Source organism: Calliphora vicina, chromosome 2, assembly GCF_958450345.1.
Source record: "Calliphora vicina chromosome 2, idCalVici1.1, whole genome shotgun sequence".
NCBI classification, from domain to species: domain Eukaryota; kingdom Metazoa; phylum Arthropoda; class Insecta; order Diptera; family Calliphoridae; genus Calliphora; species Calliphora vicina.
Window position 1 is genome coordinate 5,188,524 of NC_088781.1, and position 21,266 is coordinate 5,209,789.

General features: G+C 29.2%; 2 protein-coding genes across 2 annotated transcripts; one reads left to right on the forward strand and one right to left on the reverse strand.

Moving 5' to 3' along the window:
- The first annotated feature begins 14,422 nt into the window (after window positions 1–14,422).
- Window positions 14,423–15,697, forward strand: RpL36A (ribosomal protein L36A). The gene is made up of 3 exons (XM_065500831.1): window positions 14,423–14,574; window positions 14,851–15,024; window positions 15,320–15,697. Exons 1-3 carry the CDS (start codon window positions 14,572–14,574, stop codon window positions 15,455–15,457), a joined length of 315 nt encoding a protein of 104 aa, XP_065356903.1. The 5' UTR covers window positions 14,423–14,571; the 3' UTR covers window positions 15,458–15,697.
- A 2,292-nt stretch (window positions 15,698–17,989) lies between these two features.
- CCDC53 (Coiled-coil domain containing 53) lies at window positions 17,990–18,926 on the reverse strand. Its single transcript, XM_065500809.1, has 4 exons — window positions 18,795–18,926; window positions 18,571–18,735; window positions 18,240–18,496; window positions 17,990–18,183 (listed from the first exon to the last, which is right to left on the reverse strand). Exons 1-4 carry the CDS (start codon window positions 18,837–18,839, stop codon window positions 18,132–18,134), a joined length of 519 nt encoding a protein of 172 aa, XP_065356881.1. The 5' UTR covers window positions 18,840–18,926; the 3' UTR covers window positions 17,990–18,131.
- Between the last annotated feature and the right edge of the window lie 2,340 nt (window positions 18,927–21,266).

The window sequence follows — 21,266 nt, forward strand, 5'->3', positions numbered from 1 at the left end:
TTAATTGTAATTTAAATTTACGTGCTTAATATTTGGTATGTTCGGTTCTTTATATACAGTAGAGTGTCAGTCGTTTTGTATGAACAAATATTTTGGTTGGAATTTTTAGTGATTGTGTGCTGGAATATTCGAGTCAAATCGGACTATACATTTTCTAAAAATTGTTTGACCTATTTTGAAGTCAAGGCGTAAAACTAATTTTTTATATTACATAAATATCTTTTAATCCATTCAAGATATTGAAATTGATAATATGTATGTACAATGTACTTTGTACATATTTTGAATGCCTAACACACCCACTAGTGGTTTAAAAGTTCTATATTTATTACCATTTATTTTGCGATCGATGCCACTGTGCAGTGTGACTAAAATGGGATGTTTCAATTAAATTAGTTTGTGATTTTTTATAACTCACAGTCACCTTTAAAAATTTTGTTCAATTGTATGATGCCGATAAGAAAATATAATTGATCAAATGAACAAATTAATTTAATTAATAAAATTAAATCGTAAAACAACAAGTATGAAAGTACGTGTGTAATACAGGATCCATTTTCAAAAGCTGGAGATATCGGGATATTACTGACAACTAAAAGAAAAATATTTTTTTAGTTTCTCAATATGTACCTATGTACCTATGTAATTAAATTTTTGTCTATGTAATCATATTTTTGTTCGTTTTGCAAAAACAGTCGATGCAGTAAATATTGATAATAGATTTTACTTTTTCTAGTACATACAACTACTTAATGCTAAAATATTTATTTTTTTATTTATATGTATATAATTTTGTTTTTATAACTAAACATTTTTATCAGTTAATTGTTATTTTTATACATATTTATTTTTATAATATGAGTATAAGTACTGTGACCAGCCGTCGACAAATCGACAAAATCGGTCCATAAATGGTTATATGATATAAGGAAAAAACCGAGATAACCTCTATTTTTGGCCTATTTTTTTTTATCTATATTTGGATTACTAAGTCATTAATATATATAGACATATATTAAGTAAAAATGAGCTTTTAGTTTAATATTTATCAAAATATGTTAATTTTGTTCCTACCTTTCTTGTTCTATTTGCCTGAGACACGTTAATGGCCTGGCGAATTTTTAATAACTTTAACATTTTTTGACCAATTTCTGTTTTTTATGTCTCATTAGAACGACAATTACGAACACATTTCGATTCTTTTAAATTAAATTGCAAAAGTAATTTTTTAATGGCAAAATTTTTTACAAAACCTGAAAAAAATGCATTTTATCCCCTTGTAATGCATCTCAAAACTTCAGAAAAAAAAATTTTTTTGTCCTAATTTTTTTTCCATAAATTTAAAAAAAAAAATTTTTAAAAAATTTGGAAAAAGTTTTTTAAAATGAATTAAAAACAATATCGAAAATAAAAAACAATTTTAAATTTTGTTGGCCGAATATAGCTCTATTACTTCTTTTTAAATAATTTCTGACCCAAAAAAAGAATTTTTGAACGGATCGGTTCATGATTGTACTTCCCATACAATACATGCCCCACCAAATGTATGAATGCAATGTGTATTTCTACATTGATATTGGTAATTTGAGTGTGTGTTTGTTAGGAATGTTCTCTTAAAATAAGAAAGATGTAATAATTTGTGGAATCAATTATTGTGTAAATGTAAAGCTTATACTGTACTATGAAAATATGCGTAAATACCACTTGTCTAGTTAACAAGTAGGTGTCCGTTTTTTCCTAAATGTCTCAGAAAACGGCTGTCAGATGGACAGCGTTAAATTGACTCTCCTATCTATAAAAGAGTCCAGAATATACAGTGGTTGAAAATAATTTTCTTATTAGCTTTTATTAGCTGTCCCGGCAAACGTTGTTCTGCCATATCTCACACAGAGTTTGAAGACTCCCACTATAATACTTAGTACTCCAGATATACAATAATAAATTTTTGGGAGGTGCCATGCCCATTATTCCTATATAGGTCAATTGTGATTCTAAACCATCCAGGGACCCTCTCAAACACACACAACAAATTTCACCGAAATCGGCCCAGCCGTTAAGGAAGAGTTCAGAAAGCCTTAAAATCGATTTTAAGTCCATAAAGTTGACTATTATTTTAAATTACTTACCATAACAGAAATTTCAAATATAATTTAAAATGTTGTTTTATTATTTCAAAAAAAAGCTTTTGTTTTGAGCTTTTATGTACATTTTGTTTTTTAATTTTTTTAAAATTCTTATTTTTTATTTACATTTATTGAAACATATTTTCAATTATTTTAATGTACCTATATGTTGTAAAAAGTTTTGAAGCTTTTTTCAAATAAAAACAAAAGATCTATTTTAAAATAAAGTCGACTTTAACAAATTAACTTTAAAATTTCTTTCATAGTTAGGGTGTTTGCTTTTTACTCGGTTTCTTAAATATTATTTTTGTTATATTCTTTTTTCCAGAGATTTAAAAGTTTCCATGGTTTCAATAGTGCTAAGAAGTATAACTATAAATTGAACAGAAAAATTTTTTTTGAGAAAACAGTTTTCATGGATGGCTTTTAAATATGTTGGTTCTCTTAAACATTTTGAAATCAAATACATACATATATGCTCTCCTATAAAATTCCATAATCTACATACATATGTATTTCTTTATAAAAGTATCGATATTCGGACAAAATTTGGAATAGCAAATAAATGGACGGTCAGTTGGACAGACTTAAATCGACACCCCTGCCTATAAGGATCCAGAAAACTTTACAACACATACAAAGATTCAGCACTTGATCAAATTTCGATTTTGAGTCCCTGTGAATCGTTGCATTCACCACTTTTATCGTTATCATAACTATTTATAGTTAGTCATGTATATGTAGTTAAACATTTTATTTTTTAAATTTCAAAAATAGTAGGTACCTAACAGTAGTAATATCTGGGCAACACTGTGCAACCACTAATGTCGTGTAATTTTCATGAATTTTAAACAAAACAATAAAATTTCTCTCACATTTTTGTGACTATGCATGTGTGATGTGTACAGTTTCGATGTTAACTAATGCTTGCTTGAACGATTCTCATTTGTTTTTGTGCAGCTTGAAGAGCGTTAATTAAATTGAGAGGTTAAATATCTGTATGAGTGTAAGCAGTTCAGGTATCTGTTAGATTCGACGACGAGTATACTGTGACCATTGTAGTGGGTATTGTCAGTTTTCGTTACACCTGTAATAATACACGTTGAAATGTGAGTAAATAATCTTCATGTTAGACATGTTCATATCAGCTACACTACAAATACAAAATTTTACTATGTATTTGTTAGTACTTGTAGCTAAACAGTGATCAGATAAGTAAGGCCCTATATTTGTATGTAGGTATAGGTAGTTTATTTAAATTAGCTTAAAGCTAATTATTTATGCTCGCTACAATTTCCTCTCTTTTTTATAAATCATTTAGCGATTAATGATTTTCGAACTAATCGATAAATAAAAAGTAACAAAAACTCATAATTCTAGGTAAAATATGTAGTTAAAAATATGTATGGATGTATTTAGATTTTTTATGAGTGCTGTAGTCGCGTGGAAAACGTTTTGTTTTTTTAGATTGGTAAAAACATTGTAAAACGACTAAAATGTGACAAAGTCCCCAAGTTTGGCGTTGTCATAAATTTTACATGAACGCAAAAAATGTCATATAATGCTGATTATTTTATGATGTAGGTACGAAACTCAACAAATTTAGTTTGTTGCTGAATGTAGGGTGCATGTTGATAAAATAATATATTTTAAAAAATGAATGAGGTAATAAAAATATCATTCTGATTGTGTGAGGATTAGATTATCTGACTAACCAATTTTGAAATACATTAAAAAACTAGATAAAATGCTACACTGTAATCCATTTAGTTAAAAAATCGTACTATATTCTGAAACCTTAGTTAATTTAATGTAAGAGCAACATTTATACATTTTTGAGTTTATCGCTAAGCTACTCTTTTGGTTCAACTACCGTTACTACTAAAATATTAGTTTTAATAATTGAGTTTAATGAAGTCTCAAAATTTAAAATAAAATAAAATTCAACCTTTGTCAATTTATTTTTAATTTTTGAACTTTAACCGATATAACATTAAATACCGTTACTACCGTTACCGAAATAACAGTAATTGCCGTTACCGCTAAAATATCGTTATAATGCAAATTATCGTTACCGTAACCTTTTAACCGCAATTTTGTCTAGTTATTAAATCTAATTTTAATTGTTAGTGTTGGTGTTTGTATGTGTTGGTATCATACATACATATTAACATAATTAATTGGTCAATTCACAAGCTCTCCTATCATGTCATATTGTCCTAATATATAACAAAGGTTTGAAAATGTTGTTATTACCATTCAAGCAAAAAATGTCCTAAAATAATAATACACTGTATGCTATGAGAATTATTAGGACATGATAGGAGACCAAATGTTACTATTATTCTGCAAACTTTTTGCAATGCCTTGTAATGTGTACATATTTGTCAGCTATGATATACACCAAGTAAGGAAGATAGAATAAATATATGTATATAGAAGCACTACTAAAAAAATACTAAAGCCTGTAGTAAGAAACCAAATACATACAATAACCAAATATATATGTATGTACATATGGGGGATTTCATGTCAAGTGAACCAATTTTTAAAATCGATGTCTTCCGATCGGAATGAAATTTGCACGAAGGTTAGACCTATTGGATAGTAATTCCGATAAAATTTTTAACAAGATCGGTCAAGAACTCTCTGAGTTATAGGGTGTCAAAATTTGACATTTTGGCCAAACATGTGTTTTTTTCTCATCCATGTAACTTATTACCTATTGTTCTTAGCAAAATGTGTCTAGGTCTAAAATTTCATCCGGATCGGAAGACATCGATTTTAAAAATTGGTTCACTTGACATGAAATCCCCCATATGTTAATCATATTAATTTTTTGTTTTATAAGCCTTATATTATATGTGAGAGAGTAATTATTTTTACTCTCAACTTTGCGTTTGTTCTATTCTATGGTTATAAACATAGAAAAATATACATAGATCGGATACTCTCCTGTCAAAGTGGTGAGAATGTATTAGAGAAAAAACTTATATGAAAGCAAAGATAGCAATTTTTTTTAATATTTTTGTTTGTTTTAGATTTTTCTAGTTTCCGCTCTGTGTATGGTTACAACCATCAGGGATTGATCCCTTCCCGTCAGTTGTATTGTAGGGTATACAAATTGTTTACATACTAACTTACATTAGGGCGGCCGCCTAACAAGTTCTTTTTTATAATTTTCGCAAAGGGTGCTATCACGTGAAAGGTACTTTTAATGGCGTTTCAGAAATGTTCGTATAAATAAATTACATAGAATTATTAAAGAATTATCAAATAAAAAATTTAAGTGAGAAATAAAATGTGATGTCTCTTTTTATTAAAAATTGCATTAAAACTTTTTTTGTGTCTAAAATTTTATGGATTTTATTAAGTTTTTTCCTTTTCCTGTAAAGTAACAAAAAATCTAGTAACGCCTTTTTTATATTAAGCCATCGATATGCTCTAAAAACTAATTCTATATAATTTAAGACCAAAAAAAATTAGATAAATGCAAAAACTTATACAAAGATACAAAATATCCCTTAAAATGTCAAAATATGTTGATAAAACAAAGAAATGCAAAAATATGTACTAACAATTCGATCGAAAAATTCTTGAAATGTTCTGAAACGAATAAATTCCGGATTCTCAGTTCATTGATTTAGAAAAATATAATAGAGGAATTTATAGCTAAGCTTTCTTTAATCATTTTTCTATTTACTTTTATTGGGTTAGATCAAAGTAAGAGCCTTTTTAGTGTTCTATTGTTATCATCATTACATGTTTTGTTTTGCTTATGCCCAGTATTTGGTAGGAAAATGAATAAAAGAAGCCCCGTAACGGAATTGTAGTTTTTGTTAGATGCTATCTGAAACATACAGCGCTACAATAGAGTGGAAAAAAAACAGACATCAAAAGTCAGTTGTCAAAAACATATGGTAGTTCATGAAACTTAAATAAAATTTATATGGCCAACGTTGACCATTTATGTATCATTTAAAGAAGCTCTTAGAAACTCATTTTCGTATTTAAATAGAACTTAAATATAATTAATATTTAAATACGAAGTCAAAAATTGTCCCTTAGTAAAATATCAGATGACAATGAATGCAAATCTTTGTTTGTTTCCTGTTTCCGTCATCGTACATGGTATTTATCTAAATGCATATCCCCGGTTTTATATCGTCCCCTTAATAAAACAATAGTGTACAATTTGTTTGCCATTTCGAAATAATTGAGTTTAAAATTTTTGTGTTAGTAGACATCTAGAACAAAAGTAATAATATTTCAATTGATCTTTTGACTCACATTGTGGAAGTAGAATTTCACCAAATTTGTATCACATATAGAATCAGTTATGTAGATTCTTATTATGCAATAAAAAAATAATGGTGTATATACTTATAAGCTATTGTTTTATTAAGGATACGATATAGTCTTTAACTCTAGAGAATTTCATGGAATATAGAATTTGAAATGTCTTCAATATAAATAAAAGTTTGAATATATTTTTTAATCTATTCAATTATCAGTACAATATTAACCATAAGCAGGCGCAGATCCAGGTCAACCATTTAAGGGGGAACAATTTAAATTTGTTCTACATTTTTCTTTTTTTTGAAATTTTTCTGTTCTGGATCCACTTCTGCCCATAAGGTGTAATTGTGAAAAAGTTATACCCTAATGTTCATATTGCTGTGCTTTATTGTTTTTCTTTTTGAAAATTACGATTAAATTTATGTGACCTCTCTCTATCTGTTTACTATACAGTTGAAAACAGCGCACACATTGGAACATTTGTATATAAACATGTATGTATGTATATACAGAATATGCATGCATGTATGTATATGTGTGTATCTATGTCATTTATATCATATGAACTATTGATAACCGACCGCCTATAAGGATTGAGACCAGTATTGCCATATATTATTTTGGAAAGTCTTGCAATGTTTCAAGAAAAATTATTTTTGTTAATTTTAAAATTTGTCCATTAAACTTCGCTCGGCAGCAATACAAATTTATAAAGATTTGCCTTTCGGATTAAATATCATAAATATCATATCATAAACTAGATTTTTCGTATGGCATCACTATGTACAAAATGTATGAATCAAAGTATACCAAGTAGTCCAACTCTCTATTTTTTAAAATTACTCTCTCACATATACGGGTACTGTGTAAATTCAACACCCTTGTGAGAGAATTATACACATCAAATGTCTCGAGATTTTAACTATAAATTGTCGAATAAATACAGTTTGATACACGTAAATTCACTAACACACACTATTTTATAATTTTTTTCAACATATTTAGCACTTTTTCTTTTCCGAATCACGCCCATTTCGCACAAACTAAAAAATATTTTTTTTATTAATTTTGACGTTTTATTTTGTTTGTGGTAGGTTTAAAATATAGAACAGAGTTTCAATTTTTGCTATTGAAAATAGAACAAAATTTAGATAAATTAAAATTTAAACATTTTTATAGAACTCTGTGTGTCTGGTGAAAATTAAAAAGGGAACCAACACATCTACATTTTTGTTACTAACACATATTTAGACTTAGGTACTTTTTCACTAACCCATGTATAGAGTTAGGTACTGCTGTCAAAGAGTTGGACTACTTGTTATACTTTGGTATGAATAATCCAAAATATATATGTCTGTACAAACATACATATGTACATTAGAGTGCTCCAAGATTGTATGGACGAAAAAAACTTTCTAGGTACAGGCCGTCCCCCCTTCTAGAATTGTTCTATGTATTGTAGAAACACATTGTGTAAAATATTAGGATCATAGGATAACGTTAACTGGTGGCGCAACGACGCTGAAGTTTTGAGGTGCATTTACAAGGGGAAAATATGCAATTTTTTCAGTTTTTGTAAAAATTTTGCCATTAAATAATGACTTTTACAATTTAATTTAAAAGAATCGAAATATGTACGTAATTGTCGTTATAATAAGATATAAAAGACAAAAATTGGTGAAAAAATTTTAAAGTTATTAAAAAATCGCCAGGCCATTAACGTGTCTCAGGCCACTAGAACAAGAAATTTATGAACAAAATTAACATATTTTGAGAAATATTGAAATAAAAGCTTATTTCTACTTAAAATATATCCATATTTACTTGTATATGAGTTTTTGTCCTCGTAGGATACCGTTAACCTATTCGCAGGTATGACCAAAAAAATTAAATTTTTTTAACGGCAGTTTCAAAACTCCAATTTAAAATTTTTAAAAATTTTGTTAAACAAATTTCAGAATTTTTTGATCATCACATGGGGATTTATTGACAACATAATAGGGAATAAAAATGTGAAAAAGGTATGTCAATACCTCCTATAGTTTTTCCGTACCTGCGATATAAATTTTGCGATTTTCGAGAAAAACTAATTTTTTGGCCATATTTTGGGGAATGACCAGAATTTCCTTACTGTAATGATTTTTAAGTAAAAGCTATTCAGAATAATATAGTCCAGATAATTTTAAATATAGTCTGAAATTTTTACTAAAATCGGAAAACTTTAACCCTTAAATCGTGAAGGTCAAAGGTCAAATTTTTCAATATTTGGAATTTCTCATGGAAAGATAGCGAAATATTATATATTTTTGGGCCGATTTTGATGAAACTTAAGAAAAATATAAAGTGAAGTCTAGTATTCACAATAACAGTACAAAAATGGGAATTAACCCATTTTGACCGTCCCCCCCTAGAGTGGGGGACGGTCAAAATTCGCAATTTTATTTTTTTGGAGCACTCTAATGTACATACATAATATGCATATTAGACCAGCGCATCAAAAATAGATTTGCTTTGGATGGGTTTTATTTTGTTCTTTAGTATCTAAAACTAACTGATGCAACAATTTAAGGCCAATCGTATACTGAAATCGATTGAAAATTGTATAATTGTCAAAACAAACTAAGACCCATCCAATGAAAATAACAAAATAAGCAAATACATAAATTGTTTAACTTCTTTAGACCTGAACCCGAACCGATTGAGATTTTTATGCATTTTTTCTACCTTCTGGTGTACAAATAAAATTCCCGTCGGTTTTTTTCAAAGTCAATGTCATAAACTGCAGAATAAATTTATTATCTTTTGTTTCTTGAATTTTGTTTCAATGAATTAGTTATTGGGTTGTTATTAATTCCAAATCTCGGGATTGAAAAATCCAGTCCCATTTTACATACCTAGTATCGACAGTGACATAAAAATAACGATTCTCTCTAGAACTTGAAATAAAGTAAACATACATATGTGCACCCACGGTCTGAAGAGGTTAAGGTCATGTCTAATGGTCATTCATACAAAAGTTTCCTATGCTTATGTATTTCATACTCCTACGCTTTTCTAATATTTTGTAAATTTCTTTCATCTCCGCTCATTATTAGCTAGTAAAGAAGCTAAAAACTTGAAATAAAATGCAAACAAATAAGTGATTATTTCAAAAAGCTTTACAAAAAGCCACAATGCTCGTTGTAATTTAATTATACGTTTGTTGCCAGCATTTCGATCATTTCGATGAGTCGGCAACGTAAGATCTATATAAAATGTAAGAATATCAAAATATTGAGTAGCTGTCTATACATACAGTGGCGGAAAAAAATATTTTTTTTGTAAATTAATATTCTTAAAACTAAACGTTAGAATTTGATTATCAATAACTCAAATAAAAAGTTTCATCGATTATATACAGTGACTCTCATTAATATTCGGTTTTTATAAATCAGTTTCTGAAATCCGAAAATTCTTTTACTTAAAGGTATATATTTAGAGCTCACTTTTCACTAATTGGTTTAAATTAATATTTTAAAATAATAAACAAAAATATTACAGAAATGAATGCTTCATTAATATTCGGTTTTTTAGTATTACCATAAAATTCATCGCTATAAATCTGCATATTTACAAAAATTATTAGTAAAATTGGGATACACTCATTAATTAACATCAAACAAATAATGTTAGCTCAATAAACATTGTTATTCTGATGTTTTTTTTTTGTAAAAGCCGCGGTGTGTCGAAAAAGGGAAAAATACTTCGGTAGATCAAAAAAAATTTGTGATTTTCATTACAAAAAAGGAAAAAATATAAATATATTGCTGAAATATTAAATATGAAGCCGAATACTGTCGGCGATATTATCCGAAGATAAAAAAACCTGGAGCTTAAAAAACATGTAAATTGGTGGGAAGACGTAATTTTCCCGATGAAAGCTAATTTAACTTATATGGAAAAACTATGGTGTAGCGGAAGCCGAATTAGGAGTTAAAAGGAAAAAATGTTACTCCAATAGTTAAGCATGGAGGAAGAAGTCTAGTGGTTTGGGGCTGTATATTAGCGAAAGTGGTTGGGAAACTGGTATTAATCGAAACTAGGATGTTTATTAGAACATTTGAAATAATCTGCAGAAAAACTGGGAATTGCAAGAACTTTTGATTTATCTAAGGACAACGGCCCTAAGAATAAAGCCCATGTTATTCGTGAGCGGTTGCCTTATAATTGTCCAAAAGTGATTAATACGCCTGCTCAATCCGCAGACATGAATCCCATAGAAAATTTATGATACTATTTAGATCGCCGAGTCCGCGGAAATCCCGTTTCTTCGAAAAACGAACTCAAAAAAAAGCTGCAGGAGTAATGGGATAAAATCAGTGTTCATTACTTGCAAAAAATGATTTGTAACATGTCTGAGGTTATAAAAAAATAAAGGCCTATACAACGATATAATAATTTATTTGTTTAAATTTTTATTTAAACAATAATGTTGTATGTGCTAAAAGAAAAGCAGTTCTGAACAAAAAATGTGTTCATAAAGTATCATCGGCTTTAACAAATTCTAATATTTTGTTTTTGTGTAAATTTCATATTCCTTTTTCTACCACTGTACGTACATAAGTAAATATGTATGTATTTAATTTAATGTTATCGTCTTTAAAAACATATACATACGAACATATGTATGTATGTAGTATATCCCATTATTTCCTAAATTTTCCTACGATTCCTTTTTTGTCCTAATATTTTACATACTACTATGTATACAATTTCAAATGTATGTATGTATGATTGTGAATGTATGCGTGCGATCACATTTAAACGTATTTATGTAATAAAATTGTATTTACTTAAAAATTAGAATGTCAATAATGTGTGTATCCTGTGTATCCGTTGTTAACATGTAAAATAATGCCTAAAATATCATTAATGTTTTGTGTGTGATGTTTAGTTCACTTTACATGTACAGTACACAAAATAAGTACTAACTCAGATATCGTTAACTGAAATAAATGTAAACCATGTAACTACCAACAAATTTAAATCGTGTTTTTAACTAAATGTGACGCATTTCATAACGTACAATTTTTATTACGTGATTTTTGTATTTAAACTTACGATATACTAAAAGCAAGTTTGCGCTTTTTCGAAGGTGAGATAATGATTCTTAACATCGAAACCGAAACCCCAAAACTATGCTACGATTTTTTTTTTTAATTTTTTGGGTTATTTTAAGCAGGAAAAATAAAAACTTGGAACTGAAAAACAACACTATGCGACAAATGGTAGGGGACAGTGATAGGAGGTGGTTCTGCCCACCGGGAAAAGTTATATTAGTAAAAAAAGTTATATAGTCCCTGCGTTTCTCTGGGTCAGGTCTAGGAATCGAGATACATATATCGATTTGAAGTTATTAAGTATCGTATAGGGAAAATTGTAATTTTGTGTGCCTTTTTCATGCATGTTGACCATCTAAATATCGAATATCCGAATATCGTAAAGTTATGCTCAGCAAAGTTGTTTAGCTCAACGCCGGCTTGAAACTCAGTTTTTCATAATTTTTTCGTATGTTATCTAACAAAACTCAATTAAAATCATCTAATACTATATACAGAGAAACAATATAGATGTAAATGTTTACACATAACAACATTTCAACATTTTTACAAGTTTTTTAACAATTTTATGGTTACTGTAATTATGTATATGATTGCTGTAACCATAATATGTTTAAGTTAACTTTCACATAATCATATCATAAGCAATCATATATGTATGTCATAAAATAAATATGTTTTGCATTTTAAAATTTGCTAGACCATTCGCCCCTAATATTAAACATCCTTTAGTATTCGCACGAAAGTTTCCTCCACTGATTGGGCAACTCTGTGTATAAATCCATGTACTTAACTGCAGTCGTCAGGCACCATTTGACCCTAAAGACATATAATACTTCAATTGCAACTGACACCACGCAATGGTCAATCGAATGTAACTCAGTCAAGTCAGTCCGTTTGTTACACATTTTTATCATACATTTTCGTACTTTACATACTTCCAAGTTAAAAATAACCCAACTATTGTACTGTGCGCTGAAGTTGGCTGTACTGATTGGACCACTCTGAATATACATGTATTTAACTGCAGCTGGCAGTCGCGTAGTAAACATGGATGTGTTTCGTACATTTTGACAAAAGAGCTGTACAGTTGAGGGTATGAAATTAGTAGTAGTTTATATCAAGGTATATTAATTATAAGGTAGTGTCATCGGCGAATTCAGAATACCGAGCGAATTGGTTATATTTTTTTTATATGTAGTTTGACATTGTGCCTGCATTTGAAGGCGAATTGGCTGGCAGGGAAAAATGTCAAAAACAGCTCACAAATAAATCAAAGCGAATTTTTGTTAAACAAAAAATGTTTATAAATTTGAATCTGTTTGTAATTTAATTTGATGTTTTTAAAAATAAAACTAATTTCGTGTAGTATTATTATTGGTTTTAAAACATAAACGAATTTAACAGCAAAGCAAAGTTTGACATTTACAAAATGTAAACAAAGTTTGACATTTATAATGCACTACGGCGAAAAATGAACATAGTTGCAAAAAACGATCAGCTGATCTGATAACACTACCTTATAATTAATATACCTTGGTTTATATGACGTGTATCAAGGCGAATTTATACAAGGTGGTGTCAGTCAAACAGCTGATAATTTTTTTTTTCGCTTTTTGGTTCTAACAATTGTCAAAGCTTGTTTTTATATTTAAATATCTACAAATTCTAAGCTTATTAACAAAATATTTATTGTTTATATAAATAAGTAAAGCCCTCACTATACAATTATCTATACTATATTAAGTTTAAATACTTATTTGTTTAATATTTTGATTTTGGTTTTTTGACATTTGTTAAGACCCATTGTTGTTTTTGTAGAACTGACACCACCTTGTATGAATTCGACTTGACGTATATGTTATACCAATGCATTTTAAAAACAGAACCGTTGTATGTACTGTACAAGGCGTATTTAACAAGGTGACAGCAGTGGCGAATTGAAATAAATACAGGCGAATTCACTTATTTTTTATATATAGAGTTTGACATACGGACGTACGGGCGAATATTTTTTATATATGTAGTTTGAAATTTGTGCGAGCTATTTCTATAATCAGCTGTGCTGCCGATGGCACCTTATTAAATGCACCTTGGTACTGTATTTCGTTTTGACACATTTGGTGTATTGTGTGGTGCAGTAGGTTAAAAAAATTCCATTTTTAAAAAGTCGACTTTTGCTATTTAGGAAAAGTCGACTATTTTCATTCTATCTTAAAGCAAATATACATGGTTCCCGGATTTATTAATGAGGAAAAAGCATTTTATAAAATTTACACAACAACAATTTAAAATAAAAACAAATCGACTTTTTAAACAAAAAATTAAATTTTTCAACATATGGAACCCATTATCCATTAACCACAAATTTGTACAGATATGCAACAAATGACAATTATCAAACAACAATATATCGAACCGTATGATTATTTTGACATTCTACATAGATTGTATATATATATTTATAAGACGTTTGACTCACTTTCCTTATCTGAAGTAGAACTGATATTCGTTGGCGAATATTTTAATTGCTAATTAAAAATTATTTTGATTAATATGATTTTTTAATGTATTTTTTTTAAATCTTTTATTATTTGTAAAAATATATTACAGAATAAAGATATTCATAATTGGAACGAAATTTTTAATTTTCCAAAATTTTTCATTTATATTGTGCGCATATTTGCTCAATTTGTAGCAAAAACAAAAACCTACGTGTAAGAAATATTCTCCATTTCTGTGTAAAACCTTTAATTATATTCCCCCCATAATTTATTAAGCACTTTTTTCCATACAAAACGCAGTTATAAATCTAAAAGTTTAAATCGTTTTTGATCATCTCATTATTAAAACACACGATAAACATTTTTAATCCACGGTGCAAATATCATCCCTGGTTTTTCTAGTGTCAGATTAACAAGAAATGTGTGTTTAGTGAGCATTATTTTCGAAGTTATGTCGAAATTGACATTTGTTGACAGCTGAGCCGCATCCGTTATTGGCCCTCTCTTTCTTTTCGTTTCTTTCTTTGACAACTGAAATTCGTCAAGATGGTATGTGTTTAAAGAATTTTTATGAAATTTATGAAAAAAATCACAAAACATCGTTTAAAATTCAACAAAAAATATAGTTTATGCCTAATTAAAGTGTAAAAGAAGTGAACATTTACAAATTGAAACAATTATTTTCAAAATTAATTAAAATGTAAATACAAAAAAATGGCACCAAAAATTTGGCCAAATAAGTGTTCTGTGATGATTTTTCTAAAAATGTCTTATTGCTAATGTTGAATAGAGTTATTAATTAATAATTATTTTAATTCTTTAAAGGTAAACGTACCAAAACAACGTCGCACCTTCTGCAAGAAGTGCAAGTGCCACAAATTGCACAAAGTCACCCAATACAAGAAATCCAAGGAGCGCAAAGGTGCCCAAGGTAGACGTCGTTACGACAGAAAACAACAAGGTTTTGGTGGTCAAACTAAGCCTATCTTCAGAAAGAAGGTAAGAATATAATAAAATACATATTTGTAAATTTCGAATGAAAGCATATTCGTAGAACCGAGTTGCTGTTGTTTTCAAAGGAAACTAAGCTCTTTGGTGGGATAAATATATGCTAGAGCAATAAACAATTCGTTTATTAAATTGGTATGGTTCCAAAAAGACAAGTTTTTGATTTACTCAAAAGCTCTGCCGCTAAAGCCAGAAGATTTGAACATTTATTTTATTAAAAATTTAAATTTTATGTTTTTTATTACTTTGATCTGGTTTATTAATAAATTTTTTTTTTCCTTTTTAGGCTAAAACTACCAAAAAGATTGTCTTGCGTATGGAATGCACTGAATGCAAATACCGTAAACAATCTCCTTTGAAGCGTTGCAAACATTTCGAATTGGGTGGCGACAAGAAACGCAAGGGTCAAATGATTCAGTTCTAAATGAATGGAATCGTTTCCATCTCGTCCTCAACTACAAGTTTTAAAACACAACACCACCATCTACTTGTATCAACATTTTTAGTTGCCCACGACGTTGTTTCTTTACTAAGTGTGTACATTTTTATAAGTTGTATAAAAATTACATTTTTGTAATTTTTACAAATTAAAGTTTTGGATAAAAATAACATTGAAATCACTTTGCAAGAAAGTGTTTTCAAGTTAAAAAAAGAAAAAAACAAACATTTTAAGTTTTTTATTTATACTCAAATTTCGATAAATTGAAGTTAGTTCTAAATGATAAGCAATTGGGAGATGTGTCTAATTTCCCAGCATGGGTTTATCATGAAAAGCGTTAAGAAATTGGTGTATTAGGTAACGTGCTAAGCCTAAACGTTTCTGATTTTTTGGATCATACATGACTGCGTTTTGTATCAGGGATTGCAAATTAAATCTTGTGCAGTAAATCTTGTGCAGTATCAAAATCATATTCAAATAGTAGTTCCCAAATTACCCAGTGTTCCTATTTTTTAAATTATTTGCTTATTAGCTGATAACATATAGCTTTCAACAATATATTGTACAAATTGCTTAATCTGCACTTAAATCTATAGAAAGATTTCCGAATTAAAGCATAGACCAGCGGTCGGCAGAATACGGTAGACTAGATGAACACAACAGGAATGTAAGCGAAACTCGTTAAAGTGATCATTATAGCTTGTGCATCAAAAAGCACAATCAGAAAATTCGTTTTATGCAACATTGCAATACTTCCATATTAAAAAAACGGTCAATAAATTCAATAATTTTTTAAGGTTCAAGGTACGAGGATTGTTTTTCTTTCCATATAGTTTTTTTTTTAATAATATATTCTTACCACTTTGGTTTTTTACATCTGGAGCCAAATTACTGCATTCGTGATCGAATAAGCTATCGTATCGAAATTATGAGTATTTGTCTATGGCTCAAAGTTTGAATGTAAATTTATCCTGAATTTTATTGAGATTAAATTATATTTAAATACGTTTTTTAGTGATGTATATTTTTGATTGATTTTAAACAAAATGTTTATCGACAAATCTCTATCCTTCCGAAAATAAAGGAAGAATGAAAGATTTTAGGTGCAAAGGTTCTAAAGAATTAAAACTCTTAATTTAATTTTTAAAATTTAATTTTATCTCTTAACCATTCCGTTGATGAATTTATTGCGAAATAATACATATCTAGGCTTAATTCAATAGTACTTCAGACGTATTGAATTCATTCCTTTGAGATTTCAGTCTTTATAGAATAATTCCTCATTGAATCATTCAAGTTTTCCTTAATTTAAATCTATAACAAAGCGGCTTTATAGTTGTTTTTAATTTTATAATAATAAAATTAATAATATCTACCGAGGTTGATATTTTGATCTTCAGTTGTTAATAACTTGGACAGTTTTTATAAGCTTTCAAATTGCTTTCAGCTCAGTTATCAAAATTTGCAGATTTTTTAGAAAATAAACCAATAAAAAATTCTGTTTTGTACCCGGAATAGATGAATCGCGATGCATCGATGACAGAAAAACTACTTCTTATAATATGTATTAGATATTTTGATAAACAATTTTGTACATACATAAAAATCCTAACTCAAATTTAATGTATAAAGTCATTATCTACTAGGGATGCCAAACGGGACTGGATTTTACAAATCCCGGGATTCGGGATTTTAGAAATGTAAATCCCGGGATTTCGGGACTTCGGGATTTTAGTTAAACGTCAAAAACATCAAATTCAACAATAAAAACTATTGATTTCATTAATATATTTAAGTAAAAATATAACAAATCAAAAACTAATGCATTAAATTAAAATAAATGGTCCATGATTTCCCCTAGCTCCATACAATTGCCCCACGGAGTACTGTTTGAGCAGTCATAAATATCTTGATTATGCGGCAATCCTTACAAAATTTTGCACAAAATAAGTTGTAAGTACTCTGAAATTATACTGTAAAGTACTGCGGAAATCGGACTACATTTGCCCCTTCAGAAAATAACTTGAACATAAATTTCGTAAAAGTGTAAATTGTGTAAAAGCCTGTCAATGGAAGGGAGACGTGCTGCTTCCTGATTCAAATGAAAAAATCTGGCTGCGTTTGGATTTGAAGCGAGATTATTATAAATATGCTGAAATTTAGCTTTCTAAGTATTTTGGGTGCTTCAAAAATCTTCCTAAAATATAAAAAATCTCATATTTCGGGATTTGTTAATCCCGGGATTCTTTTTCACAAATCCCGGGATTCGGGAAATCCCGATCCCGAAAAATCCCGGGATTTTCGGGATCGGGATTTCGGGATTGGCATCCCTATTATCTACCCACGTAGATACCATGAGTTCACGTAAAAAACTGTCTTCATGAAAGCGAAGGTTAAGCTAAATATCTTTTTTATAAAAGTATATTTTGTATTTCACTTCCAATATAGGTACCACTTTCGAAATTATATCGAATTCGACATTTTTAAAAAGTAAAATATCGGTTTTTTGTTTCAATTATGTACATAACTTTCACCCATTGTTTATATTTTCAATTTATTTTTTACTATAAAAAAGTATTCAGTTAAATACTTTACAATTTATTAAAGGTAATAAATAACACATTATGATCACAGTTGAACGGCAGTCATTTTTCAAATATCAACTTTCTTCGCATTGACTGTCTTCAAATGGAATGATGACATTGGGGTTACTAGAATACAAATCAATTAACATAATCTTCATAGCAATAAATCAAATTCAACTTACTCCAACATGTTGGTATCTAAACCCTCGAGTTGCATTTTTATTTTAATTGCCTGAGCCGGTACACCGACTTGCAACATTTTAAAGAATTTCTTATAGGAATTGTGTTCTGAAACCTTAATGCCCTTAATACTATCATCTATTTCTTGTACTGATGGCTCGTCTTCGACTTTAGTTTCAACAGGTGTCGTTACTATGGTGTTTTCTTTACTGGGTTCAGTTTGTACTGCCACTTTATCAACATCCGGTATAGAAGCCAACTTTAAAAATAAAACGTTTCAGTAGCTACACAAATAAATATGTATTATCAAAACTTTTTTTACTTGATTTTTACCTTAGCTTCTATAATTGTTAAGGCTGCTTCTACTTTTTGCAATTTGCGTTCCAATTCGATGAATTTTGTTTCACATTGCAGTGCAAAGTCATTGAGGAAACCACAAGAGCTTATAAGAAAGTGGTTTACGAATGCCAAAACACGTTTCTGATGAAGTGGTGGTAGCTAATCGAAAAGGTTTAACATTTTAAAAAGTTTTTCTGCTTTTTCCCATTTGGATATACCTGTGTTTTATCCACATTTTGAGTTAGAATTCCTGTAGCATCCATTTCCAATTGTTTAACAAAAAAGTTGTTTTTGATAACAATCAAAACAAACGCTTCAGCTGTATGATTAGTGTTGTATTTAATAGTAGTAAAAAAATGTATTTAATTATTATTTGGGATATTCATAGGCATTAGAAATTATTCTGAATTTAATAAATTTAGTATTATAAACACAAAAAAATAATCGAGGCTATATTAACTAAGCTTAAATAGTTAATTTCTTTTTATATGAAAACTAAAAACTAAGTTTTATTATCTATTACCAATAGGTAATAGATTACCAATAGGTAATTCAAACAATACAATTTACTTGGGGGTTACACGATCAAGTTTTTCCTTTCAAGTTTTAATACACTCACACTTTTTTACTAATACACTCACACTTTTAAAAATTTAAACGAACTTGCATTCAATTTCTCATTCAAGTTGGTGTTTGAATTTTAAATTTTTTTGCACAATTTGTACTAACATTGTTTTCAAGTTGCGTGCAGCCTACGTCACAGCTTTAAATTTTGCAATTTGAATTTCGAGCCCCCGGATTTCATTATGATAAATCCAAATATTTGTCAATTTTCAATACAATTTCGTAAATTATCCCCAGGTGATAAAATCCATTGAAATGCTCGAATGCGCCACATACATATTTGGTTAGAGGAAATATGATTTTTGTCTCGATTCACACTATAAGAGAGAGAACATTTCTGTGTCGGCCAGTTTAAATATTCTTTGGCAAATTGTATACTAGGAGGTGGTTCTTATGAGAGGCGATAACAACCAAACCCAGTATCATTTGCCCTGCGGCTTACAGTTCGAGAACTAATTTACAATTATTTATTTTGTAGTAATACAAACCCATCACCCATAGTCCAAAAAAACGTATTTCAAAGTATTAAATATTATCAGTAAAAACAAAATTCTAAAAAAAAACATAATTCAAGTGGAAGACAGTTTCAAGACCTTTGCAATTCTTATAGCGAAAGACCTTTCAAATAGACAATAGCGGAGTTCAGTATTAAGTGCGAATGGTATTGCATCATTGCAAATGCAAAATTGTTAACGTTTTTGTGTGTATTTTGTTATTGGATTACGGTAAAATTTTGCATTTGCAATGATGCTAAACCATTCGCACTTAACAGTGAATACCGCTAATATGTAATTTATGTAACAGTATTTGTTTGCTTCTAGTAGATCGAGATAAAATAAACTTATTGCACAAATGATTTGGTATACCAACTTTAATAATACGATAGAAGAAAACTAAGTTACGAAAACTAACAAAAGAGTTAACGCAGCAACCCAATTCAGAGACATGTTCACGACATCGCACATTTAAGAATTTCTTAATCTCTCTTGCTATTAAATTGTCTTGGAGTATTTTTAAGTGGTTTTTCTCCGAAATGTTGAAATATTTCTAAATTTTTGAAATTGCTGATTTATTAATTGAATATTATTTTAAATTCTTTATTTCTGTTTTAAAATTTTTAAAAATCTTGACTATACCGATACAAGCAAACAAAATTATCAAAAAACAAGTAAGAGTGCTATATTCGGCTATGCCGAATCTTATATACCCTTCACCTTTGTTGTGGATGCATTATTATTTTTTATAATAAGTATATAGGTATGTATGTACATTGCCCACTTTCAGCGTACAGCATCCTAAATTTATCAAGAACACAAAAAACAACAACAACGCCAAACGAAACAGAACACCAAAAGAAAAAAACAAAATACGCAAGCCAATGAAACCAACACACATCCAAACATACGTTTAATTGTATAAAAAACAACAACAACGCCAAAAGAAACAAAATACGCAAAGCATGCACATTCAAACATACGATTTGTTGGTTTTTTGTCAAAAAAACCAACACACAACCAAACAAACGTTTAGTTGTATAAACAACAACAACAACGCCAAAAGAAACAAAACACAAAAAAAAAATCAAAATACGCAAATCTTGCACATCCAAACATACGTTTTGTTGTTGTTTTGTCAAAAAAACCAACACACAACCAAACAAACGTTTAGTTGTATAAAAAACAACAACAACGCCAAAAGAAACAAAACACAAAAAAAAACAAAATACGCATAGCTTGCACATCCAACCATACGTTTTGTTGTTTTTTTGTCAAAGCATGCAATACATTGTGTTTTTTGATGAAATTTTCAGAGGTTGTCTCGGATTTTTGCTCATATCTCCGTTATTTATGGACGGATTTTGCTGATTTTAAATAGCAAAATTCTCGAAAGTATGTCTGACAGAATTGTTGAAGATTTGGATCCCGGAGATATCTGGGGCCTTCAGAAAATTGATTTCAACAGACAGACGGACAGACAGACAGACAGACAGACAGACAGACAGACAGACAGACAGACAGACAGACAGACAGACAGACAGACAGACAGACGGACATGGCTTAATCGAC

Coding starts and splice junctions, on each gene's coding strand:
- CCDC53 (XM_065500809.1), bottom strand. CDS start 18,839: ATGGATGCTACAGGAATTCTAACTCAAAATGTGGATAAAACACAG. Junction 18,736..18,794: donor AAAATGTGGATAAAACACAG/GTATATCCAAAT, acceptor CTTTTCGATTAG/CTACCACCACTTCATCAGAA. Junction 18,497..18,570: donor TAACAATTATAGAAGCTAAG/GTAAAAATCAAG, acceptor TTATTTTTAAAG/TTGGCTTCTATACCGGATGT.
- RpL36A (XM_065500831.1), top strand. Junction 15,025..15,319: donor AGCCTATCTTCAGAAAGAAG/GTAAGAATATAA, acceptor TTTCCTTTTTAG/GCTAAAACTACCAAAAAGAT.